The sequence below is a fragment of the Globicephala melas genome, chromosome 1 (assembly GCF_963455315.2).
Source record: "Globicephala melas chromosome 1, mGloMel1.2, whole genome shotgun sequence".
Classification (NCBI taxonomy): domain Eukaryota; kingdom Metazoa; phylum Chordata; class Mammalia; order Artiodactyla; family Delphinidae; genus Globicephala; species Globicephala melas.
Window position 1 is genome coordinate 172,274,753 of NC_083314.1, and position 20,437 is coordinate 172,295,189.

A 20,437-nucleotide genomic window follows, 5' to 3' on the forward strand; every position below is an offset into this window, starting at 1 on the left:
AGTGCCTGACGCATAATAGGCACTCAAGAGCTGCCTCCCTCCCTCCCTGTTTTTTGGCTGCGCTGCGGCGCAGCATGCGGGACCAGAGATTGAACCCATGCCCCTTGCAATGGAAGCGAGGCGTCTTAACAACTGGACCGCCAGGGAAGTCCCTGTAGCTGTAATTATTAGTTAATAAAATATGTTGTTATGTTTTGACGGCAGATTAAGTAGTTGTCAATATCTTGGTGATATAACCTGCCTTCTTGGAGGTAATAAGCTCTGTTGTTTGGTAAATTCCTCTCCAGCACTCATTAGCAGTGTGACTTGGAGCACACCCCCTAACCTCTCCGGCCTCAGTTTTGTCACCTGTAAAAAGGAAGAATAAAAGCCAAGACTCAAGGTTTGCCCTGAAGCTTAAATGTGTAATACTCACAAGTGCTTACTAAACATTAATTCTCTTCTTTCCTCCCAATCCAATGGCGGAGTCATCAAACGACCCATCAAACAACGCGATAACCCCAGGAAACCTGAAGGACTGAGACCGTGGCGATGCGGGCGATACAGTTGCGGCCAATGCACCAAGTGTCGAAAGGGTCACGGAGCGCCTTCCGGTCTGCTCTGCCCTGCCCCACTTCTAGTTCCAGGTCTTGCGTCATCGCTGGGCGACCGGTTGCGCGTTTCCGGGAGAGACAGTGCTGGCGGTGCGATTCCGGGTGAAGGGAGGTGGCGCGAGGCGGAGGGCGGGGGTCGCGCGTCGTGGGGCCTGACCTCGGCGGCGTCCCAGTCCGCGCCCAGGGCTCGGCGCAGCCATGGAGAGCGGAGGGCGGCCCTCGCTGGGCCAGTTCATCCTCCTGGGCACCAGCTCTGTCGTCACCGCTGTCCTGTACTCTTTGTACCGGCAGAAGGCCCAGGTCGCCCAAGAGCTCAAGGTCAGTGCTGGCACCCGTCTGACCTCAGCCGGTCATCCTGCCCGGGGTAATGGTGAGCCCCCGATTCGCCGTGGGCCGTTCCACCCTCGGAAAAGATCCAAGAGAAGGAAACAGGTTCTGAGAGGGTGTCGCCCGGCCGGTAGACGAAGGAACTAGGATCAGAACTCCGGTCTTGTGATAACTGCTTTACCGCCCCCTTTCTCCTAAGTCCCTCTCATTATTCAGAATGAATCTTGACTTAATTATTTTATTCGACAAATATTTATTGAACACCTGCTATGCGCCAGGCGCTGAGGGTATCGCGTGGGTGGAACAGACAGAAGCCCCTGACCTCATAGAGATTCCATTCTAGTCCAACCAGACAGACAATAAACAAGTCAGTCAGATGGCGTGACACATGGGGATAAATACTACAGAGTAATGCAAGGAAGAGAGGAAATGGAGTGCTGGAGAAAGGGTGACATTTAAATAAAGTGACACTTAAATAGGGTGACATTTGAGCAGAGCCCAGGAAGACTTGAGGGGGGCAGTGCAGGTGCCTGGGGAAGAGTAATTCAGACAGAGGGAACTGCAAATACAGAAGCCCTAGATTTACCCACTACATAACCACTCAGCTCCTTGCTTCTAAAAGACTTCCTTTTTATATTAATAGCCCTTTAGAAAATGCCACTCCGTTTCCTGAGCTGCACTTTACAACTTACACAACACGTTTCCATCTTGGTTTTAGTTTCTCTTCACAGTAATTTCTTGGGGTAGTTAAAATGACCTCCGGATTGCAGATCAAGAAATCGAGACTCCGAGGAAAGGTCTATAGAGCTAGTCAGCTTGGAACTTAAACTTAGGTCTTTTGATTCCAAGTATAGGATTTTTTCTTGTTGACCACATTGCTCAGTTGTGAATGTGTGAGCAGCTCATGAGAGATGGACCTCATTAGGTCAGAGACAGGATCTTATTTACTCTTCTTTCCTTCTAGGTTCTAATCCAGTGCTTAACAAAGAGTAGATGCTCAGTAAATATTTGTGGATTTGTTTTAGCTGCAATTTCATAATACAACAGTTAGGGCTTAATTTGACATTTATTTGAAAGACGGATTCCTAGACCTAACTTCATTATCATCAGATTGTTTACATTAAGAGCTTAGAAACAAATGTGCGAAATCCCTGCCATGAAGGGAGTTTTGGAATCTGCCTGGAATGCACCTAGTTACCAAGGAATTGAATTTGTGGTGTGAATGACATCCTGGTGAGATGCCTTCTTGTTTGCTTAATTAAATAAGTCACTCCTGAAGTGATTGGCTGTGATTGTAACTGATACCTTACTTTCTGACTCCGAATCAGAAATCACATTGGTATCAAGTTGGTGGGAGGTGGGATGCTCTGAAGCAGTGACCCACCTTGGGTGACCTTAAAAGCTTTGCTGATTAGTTCCTAAATGAGGATGAAAGAAATAGCCCCTTCTTGGAAAAACAGTTGGGACTTCTTATATTTTAGGTTCTAATTTCTTGATCAGATCATAAAACTTATAGAGTAGGGCTTCTGTCTTATCCTTTTGCATCTCTCATAGTGACGGGAATGCATATTTATCGCATGCCTACTATGTGCCAGCCCCTGGTCTGGATTCTTTCACACTTAAGTTTCATTTAATCCACATGAAAATCCTGTGAGATTGTTTCCCCCACCTCTTACAGGTTTTGAAACTGAGACTCAGATGAATTAAGTTGCCCAAAGTCACAGTAGATGCATTGAAGCTTGATTCAATCCCAGGTCTTTCCGACTGAATTCCCCCTCCCTTTTTAAAAAAATTTAACCAACTATCCTATGGTGGATACTGTACTAGCTGTGTGACTTTGGGCAAATTATTTCACTTCTCTGAGCCTCAGTTTCCTTATCTGTAATTGGGGATAATAATGTCTGCCGTATAGGGATGGTATGAGCATTAAATGGGGTTATGCATTTAAAGTGCTTAGCAGAGTGCCTGGAATGTAGTATATCTAAGTGCTTATTTATTTGCTAATTTATTCATCAAATATGTATTTAGTGCCTGCTATGTGTCAGGCACTCTCTCAGCACTAGGGGGACAGCAGTGAACAAGACCAACAAGGTCCTAGCCCTCCTAAGTTCAATAGTCCAGTGGAGGGAGAGACAGATAATAAAGGAGTAAATAAACCGAGGGTTAGTTGTTGTTATTGCCATTGTTTTTGTTATCTTCCCAGTGTACATGGTTAATAAGTTTTTATTGACCTTGCTCCTGTGTTTTACTGCGTAGCAGCAGCTTAAACTTAGAGTGACCTTAGTATGTATCCAGTACCTCCTCACCTCTTTAGAGGTTACTCATCTGGCGTCCGTAAGATTTGTTGATGGAAATACCTGAAAGCAGGAACTGTCCTTCATTCATCCCTGAATCCCTAGCGCCCAGCACAGTGCCTGGCTCAGGAAATGTTCAGTGGTTTTATTAATTTTATCTTTCTTTTGGTGTAGCAGTAACAGGCTTGGTTGGTTCCCAAGCACGGCAGGTTGGAAACTGAATTGGAAGGGATGGAGGACTGGGGATTGTGAGAGGAGGGTAGCAGCAGAGGTAACTGTGCTTGCCTGATTATGAGGGAAGAGAGGCAAACGGAAAAGTAGAAGAATAGTGTTTGGCACCAGTTCTTGAAGCCTTGCCCTGTAATGCAAAGGCAGCCTTTTATTATAATGTCTCATGCAGAGCATGAACTGACAAGGGCCCGGTGATAATTGTACCTACCATGGCCCGAGCCCCGACCATGTACTGGTCACTACTTGAGGTGCTTTTACGCATAAGCCCTTTGGCTGCATGGTTCTGTGTTGTCAGGAAGAGATCAAATTACATTCAGATCTATGGGATGCAAATTGATTAGTATCTTTTATATTTTTGTCTTAAAAAGTTAAAATGAAAAGGAGTGAATGTTTGGTTAACTGGAGGAAGAGTGTAAGTGGCACCCCCATTCTGCAGATGGCAGAGATGAGGCGCTGCCCCAAGCCTGTTTATATGGTTCTGGGACACAGCTTCGGAATCAGATTCTCCGTAGTCTCCTTCCTGCCTGATGTCCTTAGTCTCTCAACGTGAAAAACGTAAATAGTCTTTTTTTCTTTTTTCACTTGTTTGAGCATATCAGTGTTCAGCAGTCAGTTCAATGTGTTGTTTCCATTTAGGGAGCTAAAAGAATCCACTTGGGTGAAGACTTAAAGAGCATTCTTTCAGAAGCTCCAGGAAAATGTGTGCCTTACGCTGTTATTGAAGGTATGTTTATTTATTGGTAAAATGAAGAATAACTCCCTCTTCTGAAAGTTTGGTAAAGATCTTCTTGGCTGACATTGAGGGCCTTTTGTAGCCTTGGGGCAGTGGTTCAGAACTTGGACTTTGGGGTCAGAAAGACCTGTGTTACTGCTGTGTGATCTTGGCAAAATTATGCAACCTTTTCAAACCATCATCGCTCCATCTCTAAAATATACGTTACAGGGTTGCTGTAAAACTGAAATGATGTGATCCGTGTAAACTGCTTAGCAGAGTGCCCCAAAGCATAACTTATGGTGATGATGTTTTCATCATGTTGATTAATTAAACTCACTCAAACGAAAGACAAAATTTAAATTACTTTAAAGGAAAGGGCGGAACAGTTCTTCAGAAATAAAATAATTTGTTTCCATTCAGGAGCCGTTCGGTCTGTTAAAGAAACGCTTAACAGCCAGTTTGTAGAAAATTGCAAGGGGGTGATCCAGCGGCTGACGCTTCAGGAGCACAAGATGGTGTGGAACCGGACAACTCGCCTCTGGTGCGTAGCCTTGCTCCACGGGCCCAAACCGCACAGGTGGTCGGTTCAGGTGTCGGTGTCCTGGCCCTGTTTCCATGTCTTCAAGCTTCTCCCGAGACAGGGCGGAGACCGGTCTCTCAGTGCTGCTTATATTCTTGTGCGTGGTCTGAGCACTTCTTCCACTGCCGTCACCTAGGCGTCCTGTCCAAATGCATATTCCTGGGCTCTGTTCCAGACCTACTGAGCCAGAATTTCCAGGATAGGGGACCTGGAGTCTGTGGATATGCATACTAAGGTTTGAGAAACACTGATTTATGGCATGGGTTAATGAAAGTACCTGTTAAGATAATTTCATGCTATTACATGGAGTTCCATTTTTCCAGCTGATCGTAGGAGGGTTTTGTTTTGGATTTCTATTTTATTTTAATTTTTATTGTGGTAAGAATACTTAACCTGAGATCTTCCCTTTTAACCAAATTTTAAGTACAACAGTACAGTCCTGTTAACTCCAGGCACAAGGTTGTACAGGGAATTTTGAACTACTCATCTTGTAGAAGTGAAACTTTACACCCGGTGAACAGCAACTCCCCATTTTCTTTTTCCCTCAGCCCCTGGCAACCACTGTTTTACTGTTTCCATGAGTTTGGCTACTTCAGATACCTCATGTAAATGGAATCGTGCAGTACCTGTTCTTCCTTCCGTCTGCCTCAGTTTGCTTTGCTTAATGTCCTCCAGGTTCATGCATGTTGTCACATGCGGCAGGATTTCTTTTTTTTTTTTAATTTTTATTTTTATAAAGGCTGAATAGTATTCCCTTGTTACGTATATACCACATTTTCTTTATTCATCTGTCGACAGACATTTAGGTTGTTTCCCTTTCTTGGCTGTTGTGAATAACCTTGCAGTGAACACGGGAGCACAGATGCCTCTTCTAGATCCTGATTTTAGTTCTTTTAGATATGTCCTCTGAAGTGGGATTGCTGGGTCGTGTGGTAGTTCTATTTTTAATTTTTTTGAGGCATTTATTTAAGATTAAAAAAATCAGTCTGTCTTACAGGGGCAAAGGGAAATAAAGATTAGCGGTGATCTGTGACAATATTTGTTGCCCACTGAGATCGCCTGAGAACCTAAAAAACCGAGCTTCCCTCTTCTGAGGCTCTGGACAATTGTGATTTCTGTTGTACTCTTCCACTTGCTTCAGACTTCAAACTGTCCTCCTGGCCTCGAGGTGCTCTCCACCCCTGCCCGGGTGCGAGGTATCTGCCATCCTTTGTTTTATCTTGAGTTCTCTTGTAGGAACGACTGTTCCAAGATCATTCACCAGAGGACCAACGTGGTGCCCTTTGACCTGGTGCCCCACGAGGATGGCATGGATGTGGCCGTGCGGGTGCTGAAGCCCCTGGACTCGCTGGATCTGGGCCTGGAGACGGTGTACGAGAAGTTCCACCCCTCCGTCCAGTCCTTCACGGACGTCATCGGCCACTACATCAGTGGGGAGCAGCCCAAGGGCGTCCAGGAGACCGAGGAGATGCTGAAGGTGGGGGCCGCCCTCACGGGGGTGGGCGAGCTGGTCCTGGACAGCAGCTCCATCCGTCTGCAGCCCCCCAAGCAGGGCATGCAGTACTACCTGAGCAGCCAGGACTTCGACAGCCTGCTGCAGAGGCAGGAGTCCAGCGTCAGGCTCTGGAAGGTCCTGACGCTGGTGTTCGGCTTTGCCACGTGCGCTACCCTCTTCTTCATCCTCCGGAAGCAGTATGTGCAGCGTCGAGAGCGACTGCGCCTCCAGCAGATGGAGGAGGCGTTCCGGGAGCACGAGGCCCAGCTGCTGAGCCGAGCCAACCCCGAGGACCGGGAGAGTCTGAAGAACGCCTGCGTCATGTGCCTGAGCAACTTCCGGTCTTGCGTCTTCCTGGAGTGCGGGCACGTGTGTTCCTGCGCCGAGTGCCACCAGGCCTTGCCGGAGCCCAAGAGGTGCCCCATCTGCAGGCAGGCGATCACCCGGGTGATTCCCTTGTACAACAGCTAATGGTCTCGAGGCCCCACAGTGAGACCCCCCGCCCCGCTTCAGGGCTGTTTATCTCCAGGCCTTTAGAAGAGCAGTGGTGGGCGGCTGTCATCTCACAGCCCCAGCAGCAGAGGGCGGCCTTTCCAACGTGCAGGGGACCTTTTCCGGCACTGAGCACAGACTCACAGCTGCATCCCGGGGCAGGCGCCGTGGCGCCGCGTCCCTTCCCTGGAGGCCCTGAGCGTGCGTGGCTGAGGACAGCTCACCGCTCAAGTGCCAAAGTCAGTGGCCTCCAGCTTTTCTGTTCTGGTGTCTTCTCGTCCTTTCTGGTGAGGTGTCGGTCCCTGTGGACTTGAGCCTTGAATGACTCGGCCAGAGGTGGGGCAAAGTTGCCTTGCGGAGCCGCTTCTGAAGAGACTGCGCAGTCTCCTTCCCCCTTGCTTACAGCCCGGAAAAAAGTTGTCAGGCTGGACGCGTCACTCGAGTCCCTTTCCCTCACGTGCTGGCCTCCTACACGTGCGCACACGTGTGTCAGGACAAAAGGAAGTGAAATCCTGCATCTGCCCCCTGCCTGACAGGGCGGGACTCTGGTCAGAGAATGCAGAGAGGTCATTTGCGGGGGCACTTGGACCGGTGCCCATTCAGTGATCCCCGTGGCAGTGAGGATGGGGCCGCTTAGCTGCAGCCCTGCTGGGGCCACTACGGACCTAACGAGAGGGCCACCGGAGCACGCGTCTGCCCTGGCTTGGAACTCCCGAGGCCTGAGCGGGCTGAGGGCTCTGCTTTTCCCAGAGGAAGCAGTAAGGGCACTGCTGCCCCAGCCTCGGGCTTTCCCAGCTCCACTCCAAGGCTGGCCCCACAGAAAAGAAGCAGCCGGCATCCTGAGCGCAGAGCCTCTCCCGGCCCCCCGGCCCATCCCTGGAAAGTTCACATCCCGTGGGTGTAATCACACCGCCCTTCTCACAGGCCTGCTCACCCCTCAGCTGTCCCGCTCGAGTTTGTGAGTGTGGAGAAGTGGGGAAGCCTCTCTCACCACCTCTGAGTGTCCAAGGCCACGTGCACGGCGCTTTCCTCTCTCGCTTCCCTGGCTTTGAATATCCATGCCTGATCCTCCTTTGTGCGGGGGAGATGGGGGTGCTCTCAGGGGGCTGACGTCGGTTCTCTGCGCGTCCAGCATGGACGGCACAAATAAAAGACGTTATAGCCACGTGTCAGCCTCTTGCTTGGAACGAGAGTTCAGCAGCTAGGCTGAAGCTGCCCCGGGATGGCATTGAATCCTGTTATGGTGGAATGAGCTGGGGACCTGGAGGCCTCTGTGCATCCTTCCTTGGCTGCAAGGTGGTGCAGCTCGGTGATGCTGAAGCGCGGGGGATGCTGGGGGGTGCTGGGGGGTCTCCGGTCAGCCTGAGAGAGGGCCACCCCGGAGACGTGCCCGCAGGTCACGCCTGGCCTCGCTGAGAGTCGTCTTTGAAGACATCTGTGCTGACGTCCTGAACACAGGCAGTGGGATTTCATCTGCTGGGAGAATGGGACGGGTGTTGGGGACAGCAGGGAGGACACTAACATATGTACCGGATGCTCTTTCAGACTTTAATTTCATTGTAAGTCGATGCTCACAAGACCCTGCAGGCTCTCATGGCATCTCATCCTACAGATGAGGAAGCAAGGTCCGAGGGGGGATGTTCACTGGCTCAAGGACACACAGCAAGTAAGGGTGGGGGTGGGGTGGGGTCCACATTTAAACTCCCAGCTGCTTCAGACCCCTGACCCTCCTCACGGCGGTGGGGCTAACGGGTCCCTCAGTGCTCACGGGAACGCCCCACAAGGTGCTGGTGCCCCACGTCAGTGGACGAGGCCACACTGGAGGAGGAGGCGGACGTGCGAACCCACTTGCCCATAGTGAGTCCTGTCCAGGGAGGCGGTAAGACCCTGGCTTTACACATAGGTGGCAGGGAGCAGGCAGGGAGAGGGGGGACTGATGGGGCTGACCTCTGAGCGTGTCAAAATGTCTGCCGTTTTCCTGTGTCCTTTCAGCAGACACTTTGAACGAGGGTCCAGGTTTTAGAGGATGAATGAGCTGCCTGTGTGTGGGGACGTGGGGGGCTTGTGTGCTAATCTGTCAGAGTTCAGCCCTTGGCATTAGATTCCATGAGTAGATCTGATCACGTGATGGAAAAGCAGCAAAGGCAGCCTGCCCTTACCCCGGTCTGACTCAAATCCTGGGCAGACCAATTCTGTGTGGAGTGTTCCTCCAAGTGGAGTTGAGTTACCCATCGTGGGAGACACAGGAGCAGCACACTGTCTCTGCCTCAGGAAGTGGCATCTGGTTGGGAACACGAACACACACGTACCCAGATTCCGGATCTGAGGTCCACACTCGGTCCTAGCCTGGCTGGACTGAGACTGCCCCATGCTCTCCATCACCCGTGCCAGTTCCCACCTTCCATTTAAGGAGCCTCATCACCAGCAGGGTTGAAGGGGCTTAAACCGATCCGTGGGACTGAGGCTGGGGGTTGGAGGTGACTTGGAGACAAGGAACTGACCGTGGGGTTGTTGTGAATTTTGACTCAACCCTTATGCTCAGCCTCTAATCGTAGGCAGACAGCATTAGGCAGGGATCGTCTTGAGTAATTGCTCCTGGTGTTTTGAAATTCTGTGCGAGGCACTTGATAAGCATGAATGCTTGCAGTCCTGCAAAGTGGGTATTGTTCCCCCTGTTTTACAAGTGAGAACAGCGAGGTCCAGCAGCGTTACGTTTTGCCTACAGCCATGCATAGTCATGAGCCTGGCAATGTTAGACTCTCCAGGTATCAAGTATGTTTCTAAGATTTAGGGCGAACCAGCAGGGGAGGCTATATCACCCCTTTTTACAGCTTATGTGATTTGCTCAAGGCTATCAAGGTCTGACTATAAAGCCCTTTGCCTTTAGTCACATTGAAGCTGAGAGGCTAAGAGGGGAAATTGTTCAAGCAACAACTGAAGCCAGTCAGCACCTTGACAGTCACGAGTCACATCCCCTGGTTCTGTAGACCGCAGGCTGAGGCTTATCCTGGTGGAGCAGAAGCCAGGAGGCAGCTCTCTGGAATCCTAAGTCATTCAGAACGGTGATGGGAAATTCAAACAGCAAACAACGTGACAAACCAGGCCAGTCTCTGACACCCTTTGCAGCCCTGGTCCTAGGCTGGGTGTGGACAGATCTGATGGGGATGGTCCCGCAGGGCCTCGTGAACGCTCAGAGGCAGCGGCTGTCAGGTTGGTATCCTTGCCGGGCATTTGTTCACCTCAGAGCCATTGGCTAACTGTGTGCTCTGTGCTTGGGGTGCGGAAACAAATGATGCAGTCCCTGCCCTCGCTCAGAATTTTTTTTTTTTTTTCGCGGTACGCGGGCCTCTCGCTGTTGTGGCCTCTCCCGTTGCGGAGCACAGGCTCTGGAAGCGCAGGCTCAGCGGCCATGGCTCAGGGGCCCAGCCACTCCGCGACATGTGGCATCTTCCCGGACCGGGGCACGAACCCGTGTCCCCTGCATCGGCAGGCGCACTCTCAACCACTGGGCCACCAGGGAAGCCCTGAGAATTGTCTTTTACTGTGTCCTTATTGTTTGAAAACGACTAAGCCCCACAGGTCGGATGGGTGCCTCTCGGCTGTTGGAGTGTTTGTGGTTCACAGAATGTCGCAGCTGGGATGGCCTTTGAGATTAGCCTGGTTAGAGCAGATTCCCTGACCATTCAAAATAAAGCAACCAAGGGCAGGGTATCCTTGCCGAAGGGGAGCCAAACAGAGAACACCTACCCCACAGAGCCTAGAATGATCTATTTAAAACACCAATGTGACCACGTCCCTCTTCTGCTTGAAGTCCTTCCCCTGGCTCCCTGTCACCTCCAGGGTCCAGCCCTGGTTCCTGCAAGGCGTATGAAGGCATGTGACCCAGCCCTTGGCCACCTCTCCAAGCCTCTCCACATCTGTCTCTCTCACACTTGTGGCTCCAGCCACACCGAGCCGATGAGCTTCCTTAAACACGTTGCTGTTCCTGCCTCCTAGCCTTTGCTATTGCCGAGTCCTGCCCCTGGCATTCTGGTCCTTTCTTGACCTTGCTAACATCTCCTCACCCTTCAAAACTCAGCTTTAGGTGTCCTCTCCAGAAAACCCTTCCCTGACTTTCCCCACGCAGGCGGGGTTAGGTGCCCCTCCCCTGAGATTCCATAATCCAGTCCTGTTCCTGCTCTGAACCCATGTCTCGGGCAGAAGCTGTATCTTATTTCTGCTCCAGCACAATTTTTTTTAGGTCATCACTCTATACTCGTTAGAGCTAACATTAGGGCTTGCTCTTTGCTAGGTACCGGCGAAAGACTGGACGCGATCAATGTCATTTAATCCTCACTGTGAGCTATGTGTTTGTATTATTCTTACTTTAAGGAAAAAGAAGTCAAGGCCCAGAGAGGTCAAGTTGCTCGAGCACCCAAGAAAGACAGGATTTAAGTCCAGGCAGTCTGACTCCAGAGCCCGAGCCCTTAACCACTGAAAGTACATGGAATGAATGAGAAAACCAACGAATGAGATAGTGGATGCGGGGCCAGCAATCCTGGGAGGCTGCCTGTGGGAGTTGGTTTTTGGACCGGAGATGAGGGCCATGGCTTGGTTGTAAGGAACAAGGGAAGGGCCTCTCTGAGGGCCCAGATCCAAGATGGATTGTGTAAGAGAAACATCACGTCCAATGACCTGCCCAGAGCTTTGAGGGCTCTACACAGGAAAGTCAGGACAACGTCATTGCGTGGTGGTAAATGGTCCGGACTGGGAGCCCAGAGGCTGCCTTTCTCTCGGGTCCTGGCTCTGTTGCTGTGTGATCTTAATGGAGTGATGTAACCACTCTAGGCTTCACTTCTGTTTGTGAAAGGAGCAGATTGGATTAGACGCTCCCCAAGGCTCCACTCAGCTCTGCCATTTTGCATGTCTGTGACACAGCGAGTGGATGAGGAAGGAGGGAGAGCAGTTTCGAAGCCCTGAGATGAAGACCCTCTTCAGGCGAGCTGCCTGCTGCAGACTCAGAGCCACGTTCCCGGAAAGCCCGGGAGATCAGCACATTTTCTCTCTAATTAGATAGTGTTAACTTATCAATTTTGAATGAGCTAAGTTTCCATGTACGATGTCCTGAATCGCTCCCCGGGGTGCTCATTAGTCATTTCTCTTGCAGCTGCTGCCTTATTGTTCTTCAGATGCCAGCCGAGGGACCTGGCATTTCCCTTCCCCTAGAATGGGGCACGTGAGGCCAAGCCAGGGACACTGGCACTGGTCAGAGGGGCTGCCCAGGCCTGGGGGAGGGCCCTCAGCTCTCGACCTTTACCCTGTGTCCCTGCCAGAGCCACTGCCTCACATTAGGTGCCTCAAATCCAGATTCCTCTAGGATTGGGCTGTGACCCTGGAGGGCCACAGCTGAACTCAACAAGCACTTATTAAGCACCTAGTGCACCAGGCACCTTGGGTCTTGAACCTGAGTGGTCTCTAGGCTGGGGAGAGCAGGGTACATATGAAGTCATACTAATATTAACGTCCAAATTGCCATAACTTCAGCCTCCCCCTTCCATGGTCTTCCCTGGTGTTTAAGGTGCTTCATAGGATGGGGCTTCATTCATGCTTGCAGTAAGTTGGCTCACAGTCTGCATTTCTTCCTGCCCTTCCCCACCCCAGGGCTTGTGATGGGAGCCCGCTCATGCTGCAATCTCTACCACGACCTCCAGGTGGCGCTGTACTCCTATGGTTGAGGCCGCTGGAGGCCTTGCGGGAGAAACTGAGGTGGCGCTTCCGAGGGCGGGTGCAATTTTCTCTCTCCTGAGGCATGGGGCACAGGCCTGAGAGAAGAGCCTGAGAAGGACCCTGGGCTGCTGATCCCAGGTTCCGCGCACAGGCTGGGAAGGGGAGAAGCAGGAACGTTCTCTCTGGTTCCTTCCTTTCTCTGCCCAACACACCAGGAAGCCAGGTGCAGATGTGAAAATTCTGAGAAACCCAGAAAACTCAGGGGAAAAGAATCCTGCATTTCTCTCCCTATAATTTTCCAGGCATTCACATCTTTAAATATACTAACCATGATTTCTTTCAACAAAAAATGAGACATGCATAATGCATCGCATGTTCTTAAAATACCCAGATGACTTCACACTGGTAAAGGAGGCTTAAAAAAATTGTACGGCATAGATTTTGATTTTCTCCCCAGAAGCTTTCTTAGTGGAGAAATCCTGCTTCTCCCAGCCCGGCCCGCTTCCCTTGCTGTCCTCTCCTCTGCCCTGTCTTTGCCTTCCTCCCTCCCTCCTATGTGTCAAGTTTCTCTGTCCCCTTCTCGGCAAGGAAAGAGAACCGGGAACTGCTTTGCTTGGCAGTTCTGCCTCTCATCTGCCGCTGTTTGCCTCTTGCCTTTGAGTGTGCGAAAGTTTCTTCCTCTGCGTGTGGATCTGTCTTCCTCTCTGAGGCTGTTTTAGCTTCTCTCCTTCTGTTGGATGCTGTCTGTGAGTCTGTCTCTCCTCACATCTGTCTCCCCTGCACCTGGCTCCTACCCTCCCAGACGGCTCTCTCCTCCTTCCGGATCCCCTGCTCAGCCCAGCTTCTGGCGGGGCAGGGCGCGGAGGGCCTCTGTGCCCTGCGGTGGCCGCTCCCCCAGCTTCTACCCTTCCTACTACATAGGAAGTTCCTCTTCTAGGAAGAGAAAGCCCTTCTCTCGGCCCCCGCAGGCCCTGGAGGGCTTTGGGCAGTGGGACTCACTGCATGAAGCTGTCCCTTCCTCTTATCCTAGTGACCCAATCAGCATCTCATCTGATCCTCCCAATCTCCCCTTGAGGCTGATCTGGTTACCCCCACTTTACAGCTGAGAGGAATTCTGGCTCAGACAGTGAAGTGACTGCCTGGAGGTCACACAGGTAAGAAGGGGTGGAGCTGGGATTGAACTTCTGCTTTACCCTCATCTCACTTGCTGTCACCAGGTGCAGCGCACAGAGCTCTGAGCTGGTCCTTGGGAGACCTGGGGTCTCGGTCCTGGCTCTGTTTCCGATCGGGCAGCTCATCTTTCTCGTTTGGGGTTGACTTCTCCCCACCATGCAGTGGGAAAATGCCCCTCTCTGCCCTGCCAACCTTACAGGTTATCACGGATATCAAATGATATTGCATCCGTGGTGGTGGTGGTGGGGGACGTGCTTGAATAACATCGTGTGGGAACCCAAGGGTCCAGAGCATGTCCAGTCCCCTCGCTGGGAACCTGAGCTCAGAGGTCAATGGCCACATCGTTCTGTCCAGGGTTGAGCCCACACAGGTCTGACCCCAGGTTTGGGGGAGAGTCAGGGTGAGGGCGCCTGGGTTTAAGGTGTAAAAATCTCTTCTGTTGTCACAGGATACTGGTGGGGAGTGTCGTTTACGGGATCCAGTCCTGCGTTCTTTATCTGAAGGGCCTTTGGGGTTCAGAGATCCGCTGGAAATTGCGCACACAATTTTCTGTATCTGGGAAAGAGAATCCATCTCTTCATTAGATTCCCAGAGAGGTCCTCAGCCTGCAAGAGGCTTGGGCAGTGATTTACATCTCCTCAGTTTGTGGGTAGGTGGAGGTGCAGAGACTAGAAGAGGCTTGTCTCTGCGCACCCGACTCCCAGGTATCCTCAGGAAAGTGGTGTCACCCAACAGTTGTGAGCTCGGCCTGGAGTCAGACCTGCTGCCTCTCCTGGGCTGTGCTGCTTTGGGCTCGTCACTCAACTTCTCTGGCCTCAGAGCCCCTAAGGAGGACATAGAGAGAGATGACAATCCCAGCCACCTTCTGCGGTTGTCAAGCGTGGAAATGTATTCCCGGGGCGTGGGAAGCGCTTCATAGAGATTGGGTGGGAGAGTGGCAGTCAGAGGGCTACCGTTTCTGAGCCTGATGGAGTCAGTTCCTCCTTAGTCCCCATTAGTGGTCGCGATTTGCTTAGCTCATTTTCTGGTGAGGTCAGGGGCTCTTCAGTCAGGGGACTTCAGGCCTCTCGGGAGCCTGGGTGGGAGAAACCTGGTATGCAGAGCCCAGGCTCTGGAGCCAGACCACGGTCCCCAGCCTCCTGAGCCTCCACCATTTGTCCATGAGGCTAGCATTGTACCTGCCCTCGTCTGCACCCCTGCCCCGCCGGAGTCGTGCCGACATGGCCATGGTGCCTGGCCTCTCGGCTCTCCTCTCCTCCTGGCCTGGGCCTGAGTGAGGCAACTGCTTCCCAGGGTGACACGGAGCCCCAGCACCTCCCACCTGCTCGTTCGGGGCTGGTCTCTCAGAGGTCCTAGGACCACACCCCACCGCCATCCTCTGTGTGAGGACATGCAGTGACTGGGGTGGGGGGAGGACAGTGCAGTTGGGACACTGGTGATCCCTTCTCACGTCCTGGTGAGATTAAGTTCCTCAGCTCCCCCCAGGTGTCCTCACTATTTCTGAAGTTTTCCTAAAGAGCTCATGGGACTCTCACTTTGTGGGTTATTGGTATAATAAAATCTTAAAAAAAATTACCCTCGGACCTCTTTAGTTTAAAGGAACCCAGCAGACTTCATCGTTGAAAAAAGCCATTTTATTTTGTGACTGACTGATTGTGTGTGCGTCTGGAGCTTCCCTCCAGATACAGTCCCGAGCTACAGTGAGAAGCAGGGGTGTGAGACCCTGAGCAGGAGACCTGGCTCCAGCCCGCCCCATGGGCACCCCTTTCCCCACCTGTGACGGGAGGAGGTGGGACTAGATGAACTCTAGGGCTGGTTTCATGCGGAGGCTTCTAGAACTCTGGGCGTTCTTTGGAGACCCTCTGGGGAGTATGAGGGGCCCGAAGGGGGGCGTCCTGAGCCCCTATCTCCCCAGCAGCTTGCCCTTTATCTACTTTTTATCTCTGGAGGTTCCTTGTAAGATTTTATTTGAAGAAAGGGTCTTGGTAATTAAATAAAAAAAGCAAACTTTTGGGGGGAAGGGCTCTGCCTGCCACAAAAGTCCTGCACAACTGTTTGCTGAATGTAGGGAAGGTGAGTGAACTATTCTTGGGTTGTTTCTTGATTCTAGGTCTGAGCTACCCCCAGTCGGCTAACATGCTTTTCTCTCACTGTGTGTGTTTGTGCATGTGTGTGTGCACGCACACAGGCGTGGTGCGGAGGTGGGCTGCAGAAGCCTTGCCTTTCAAGGCGGGTGGGGAACGGGCTGCACCCAGGTTCCAGTCCCCGAGGTGAGAGGCGTGGGGGTGATGTGGGTTTTTATCTGGCCTGGTTCAGAGTGGTAGTACCCTTCTGGAGGCCACTTAGACTCTCTGGAGGTGACCAGCTGGCCGTTGCCATGACACCGCATCCTGGCCTCCCCTGCTGGGCCATCGAGGGTCTGAGCCAGTCCTGGCAAGGCTCAGCATTCCCAGCACTCCGCCCCATGGGTTACTGGGCCTGAGCTGCCAGCAGATGCCCTGCACCCAGGGCTGAGACACCACCATCTTCTCTAAGTCTCGCCATTACCCTCTGATGCCATGGCCTGTGACTCAGTTTCCCCATCTGGGTAGGAGGGAGGGGAAGGGAATAAGGGGAGCAAATGCACGCAGAGCATCTGTTTTATGCGGAGACCCATCTGGGGCTGACTTTCCCTTTTTCCATCCCATCGACACTAGTGCAGGGTTCAGGGCACAGCAGGGCCTTGCAAATATGTATTTTTAACCCTGGAACATCTGTGCTGGAGTCCCAGGGTTTGGTAAAGGAGATTTCAGGTGAGGTTTGAAGGAGAAACCCCCCCACCTTTGCCTCAAACAGGTTTTATCTACTTTAGATTTGAGAGATCTGGTTGATTTTGTAGCTGAAAAAAATGTGATTTTTCTCCAAGTTTCCCATTTTGTGATGTAGAGTCAGAGGCCTAGAGGCGAGAATCAGCTCATTCAAGGTCACAAAGAGAGTCAACAGGTAATAATAAGAACTATGTTTACTGAGGACTTACTGTGTGCCAGGCATACGATACATGTATAATCTTCCCTAGAACGAACCACCGAGTAGAAATCATTATTACCCCCATTTGACAGATGAGGAAACTGAGGCACGATGAGGCGAAATAACCACAGAGTTGGGAAATGACAGAGTAGGAACTTGATCTTGGCTGCCCAGTGAAGGCCATCCCCGTCACCCTGGCCTACTTCACTAGACTGTGTACCGCCAGGTTTCCTTGATGTGTGGTGGGGAAAGTGGTCTCCACTCCTGCCTTACTTGGTCCGTTCCTCCATCTGGACCTGGCATCTTCAACACAGCCCTGGGCATCTGGCTCACAGCCAGCCTCTTGGCTTTGTGGGGCAAGGCAGGGATGGAGCCCCAGGGTACGTGAGTGCATCCAGGTCTAGGGCTCCAGAGTAAAGCATGGCCCACTGAAGGATGAACAAATGGAGGACCGAGTGAGGCATTTGAAATGGAGACAGTTGGGAGGGGTGGAGGTGGAGGAATACCATACTGATTCACACTTTCCCTCGCAGAGCTGCGTGCCCTTGGAGGCATCACTTACCCTTCAGGAACCTTGTCTGTAAAATGGGTCTGACTGTCCCAGTCCTGCCACTTCTGGAGGCTAAAGGGAGCCTCTAGGAAGGGAACAGTCATGGTAATGCCTTTCTGACAGTAAAATGCCATGTGCCTGAGAGGAATGTGTGGGTAAGGGGCTGGGTATTGAGTTAGGAAGGTGTGGTGCTGCCACCTTTAACCTTATTTGGAACAAGGAAAGGTAAACATGCAAACAGATGGGGTGTAAAACCCAGCTTCTCTTTTTGCTCTCAGTTGCTGTGTGTGCAGGGATTCGTCAGCCCTCTCTGTGCCTTTCTGCGGACCTTCAGTACAGGAGGACTGTGGTAGCTACTCAGCGTGAACACTGCTTTGTTACTCGGCAGTAAAGAAGGAGCCAGAGGAGTGTGAGATTAGTGGAGTGGTCTCAGCCCTGCAAGCTGTCACCACTGCGGGATGTCCCCTATAGGGGCCCGGAATCACAGCTGGGAAAAGTGGCTTCTCCTGGTTCCATCGGTAGCCTGTGACCTCGGCAAGTCACATACTCTTTCCGCTAACGGTTAAACAGGCATGCACTGTCTCCTCTTTCTACCTCAAAAGGTGTTTATTTTGAGAAGCAAGGTCGATAATGGATGTGAAGATGCTTTGGGGTGTGGTGGGGAGGAATAGAAAGACTGATACAAATGTAAGAGCTTCTTGTAACAATCATCCTGCTTGTTATGCTTTTGTTTTCTCTTCCAGCACTTGGCCTGGTGTTAACCTCAAAGCAAACACTTGGAAAAGCCTTAATGAATGGAGACAGGTTGCTTGTGGAGTGGAGCAAAGGAGGCCAGAGACCTGCTGCTTATGCCACTGACAAGCTGTGGGATTTGGAGAAAGCCCCTGACCCTCTCTGGGCTTCAGTTTCCCCATTTCTAAATGAAGGAGGCTGGACTGGGTCCTCCTTAAGGATCCTCCCAATTCTGACGGCTCTGAAATGGGAATGAATGAAGTGCTACTGTTCTTTCTCCCTCATTAAGTCATTTCGCAAATGTTTAGTGCACCTCCTTGCTCAGCCAGGCCCCGAGAGCCTGATGCTAGCTAGCCCCATGTCCCATTTTACAGCTGAGATCATGGAAGTTCAGAGAAGGGATGTGACTTGCCCAAAGTCACACAGCTAGCAAATGACAAGGCTGAGATTCAAACCCAGGCCTGAATCCAAAGGTCATGCCTAGTCCATCTGCATCCCGGTTTCTCAGCCCCTTCCTCGCCTCTCCCCAGGGTGCCTGGCCTCTGGAGGCCTGGGATCCCCTTTACACAGTTTGGGGGAGGGGCTGGGCTGGCTCCTCTCAGGCAGCCTCTCTACCATATGTTTTGTCACTAAAAAACACCTCCCCCCTTCCGTCCAGCCCACCACTCACCCAGAGTCCTAGATTTAAGGTGCGAGTGAACCTGAGGATGCTCTTTCGCTATTGGTGGGACCCCTTGCAGGGCAGCTGGTGGAGCCAGTTGAGACTCACCAGGGGACCAAGATGTGTTTCCTTGCCCTGCCTTCAGCAAACTGCATGACCTTGGGATGGCTGCCTCTTTCTGCGGTCAGGCTGGTCCTGCCGCGTGAAGGCGGTCTCCAGGGGGAGAGCAGGTGCTATCGGCGCTGGGCGGGGATAACGAGCCCTCCTCGCGCACCTTGCCCCCTCGGAGTTACCATCTGCTCGGCAGACGCGCCTCCCAGGACCCTGGGGTTGCCCCAGTCTCCCTCCCGGGATCCAGAGCCCGCTCCTCGGCTCAGAAGCCTCAGTCTCTCCCCAGGGCTCGTGGCAGTTGCTGGAAGGGAGGTCCCCAGGGGCAGAGAGCTGCAGGCCCGGGACGTCCCCGGCAGAGGCAGTGGACGCCAAGAGCCGGGCATCCCTGGTGAGGCCGGCGTAAGAAGGCGCTCCCCGCTCCTCGGGGAGGCTGGGCTGCCCTCCCCACCCCCCATCCGCCTCCACCCCGAGGCCCCGCGGGAGCCCGAGTCGAGAGACCTGGCTGGGAGCAGGGCCTTCCAGGGCGAACCGAGTGGGAGAGGGAGGGTGTGAGGCCCAAGGGGCCGGGCCCTGAGAGTCTAGAGTGGGGCGCAAATGTGATGGGGGCAAGGGGTTCCCCGGTTGGCGCCGGCGGGGGAGACCGTGTCCGAGGGTCGCCGAGTGCCCTCCGACCTCTACCCCAGCATCTGGCCTCCGGGGAGACCTGCATCCATCTGTCCTTCCCCACGTGTGCGTCGTAGGTTCCCCTTCCCGCTCCCGGAATCCCCACTCCCCCCAGCTCTCCGCGGGAGGCAGAGCCGGTGGCAGGTCCCGCGCGGAGCCGCCGCGCACCGGCTCGGGACCCGGTAAACACCCCGCGGGAGGAGGCGGCGCCCGGAGGCCGCCGGGCCGGGGCGGGGCTCACGGGGGGCCCCTCAGCGCGGGCGGGACGCGGGTGCTGGGGGCGGGGGCAGGAAGCTAGCCGAGGCCCGGGCCGGCCTGCGCTGCCCCGTGACGTCGCTCGGCTTCCAGGGATCTGTCCCCGCGGCCCGGGTCCCCTCCGCCCCGCCCTCCTCCTGCCCTCCCACCGCCCCCCGCGGCCTCGCCTCCGCGCCGCGGCCGGCATTTCTCGCTCGCAGCTCGCCCGCTGGCTGGCTCTCGGTCCCGGCCTCCTTCTCCTCGCTCTGACTCTCCTCCTTCCCTCTCCGACCCTCTTTCTCTTTCTCCCCTCTCCCTCTCCGATCCTGATCTAGTCGTTCCCTCCGCCCTTTCTTCTCCTCCCTCTTGCCTTCCTCTCTCTCTTTCGGTCGATTCCCCTGCCTCTCATTCTCTCTGTGTCTCTGCTTCTCTCCCCGTTTCCCTCTCGGTTTCTCTCTTCCCCCTCCCTCCCTCCGGGCTTCTCTCCCACCCCCCACCCGTGCCCTCCCTCCACCCTCGCTCCCCTCCCCCTCCACCCCTCGCAGCCCAGCCGCTCGCAGCTCCCCAGTCAGCCTCCCCGAACCAGCGCCGCCGCCGCCCGCACTCGCCGCAGGACCGGCCTGTCCGGCTTCCCGGGGTGCGCCCTCCTCGGCCCCGCGCCCTCGGGGCTCGCTGGCACAGCCTCCTCCCCCGGCTCACGGCCCCGCCCGGCCCGGCCCCAGCCCAGCGCCCGAGCGCGCCGAGGATGTGAGTCCTGCTAGCCTCTGCCGGAGCAGCAGCCACTCGCGCGCCGCCGAGCCGGAGCGCAGCGCAGCGCAGCCTCGGGCGCTCGCGGGGTCGCTCGGGCCGGCTGCGCGCTCCTGCCCCAGCGGCG

General features: G+C 53.5%; 1 protein-coding gene and 2 long non-coding RNA genes across 4 annotated transcripts in view; 2 read left to right on the forward strand and 1 right to left on the reverse strand.

The window, feature by feature from the left end:
• The window catches only part of LOC132598311 (uncharacterized), a 30,227-nt gene extending 29,613 nt beyond the window's left edge, over window positions 1–614 (reverse strand). The window contains exon 1 of the long non-coding RNA XR_009566340.1: window positions 416–614. This is a non-coding gene — a long non-coding RNA (uncharacterized lncRNA). The remainder of the gene's footprint in view (window positions 1–415) is intronic.
• Window positions 615–651: 37 nt separating this feature from the next.
• On the forward strand, window positions 652–7,874 carry MUL1 (mitochondrial E3 ubiquitin protein ligase 1). Of its 2 annotated transcripts, none has more exons than XM_060310118.2 (4): window positions 652–683; window positions 4,082–4,169; window positions 4,581–4,701; window positions 5,977–7,874. In XM_060310118.2, the coding sequence occupies exons 3-4, from the start codon at window positions 4,673–4,675 to the stop codon at window positions 6,704–6,706; spliced, it is 759 nt and encodes a 252-aa protein (XP_060166101.1). In that variant the 5' UTR covers window positions 652–683; window positions 4,082–4,169; window positions 4,581–4,672; the 3' UTR covers window positions 6,707–7,874. The 2 variants fall into 2 exon arrangements, with proteins under 2 accessions (XP_060166101.1, XP_030732126.1); XM_030876266.2 differs by lacking the exon at window positions 652–683 and adding an exon at window positions 691–911.
• A 4,979-nt stretch (window positions 7,875–12,853) lies between these two features.
• Window positions 12,854–20,419, forward strand: LOC132598322 (uncharacterized). The gene is made up of 3 exons (XR_009566342.1): window positions 12,854–13,587; window positions 17,906–19,054; window positions 19,407–20,419. It is a non-coding gene; the product is annotated as an uncharacterized lncRNA (long non-coding RNA).
• The last annotated feature ends 18 nt before the right edge of the window (window positions 20,420–20,437 follow it).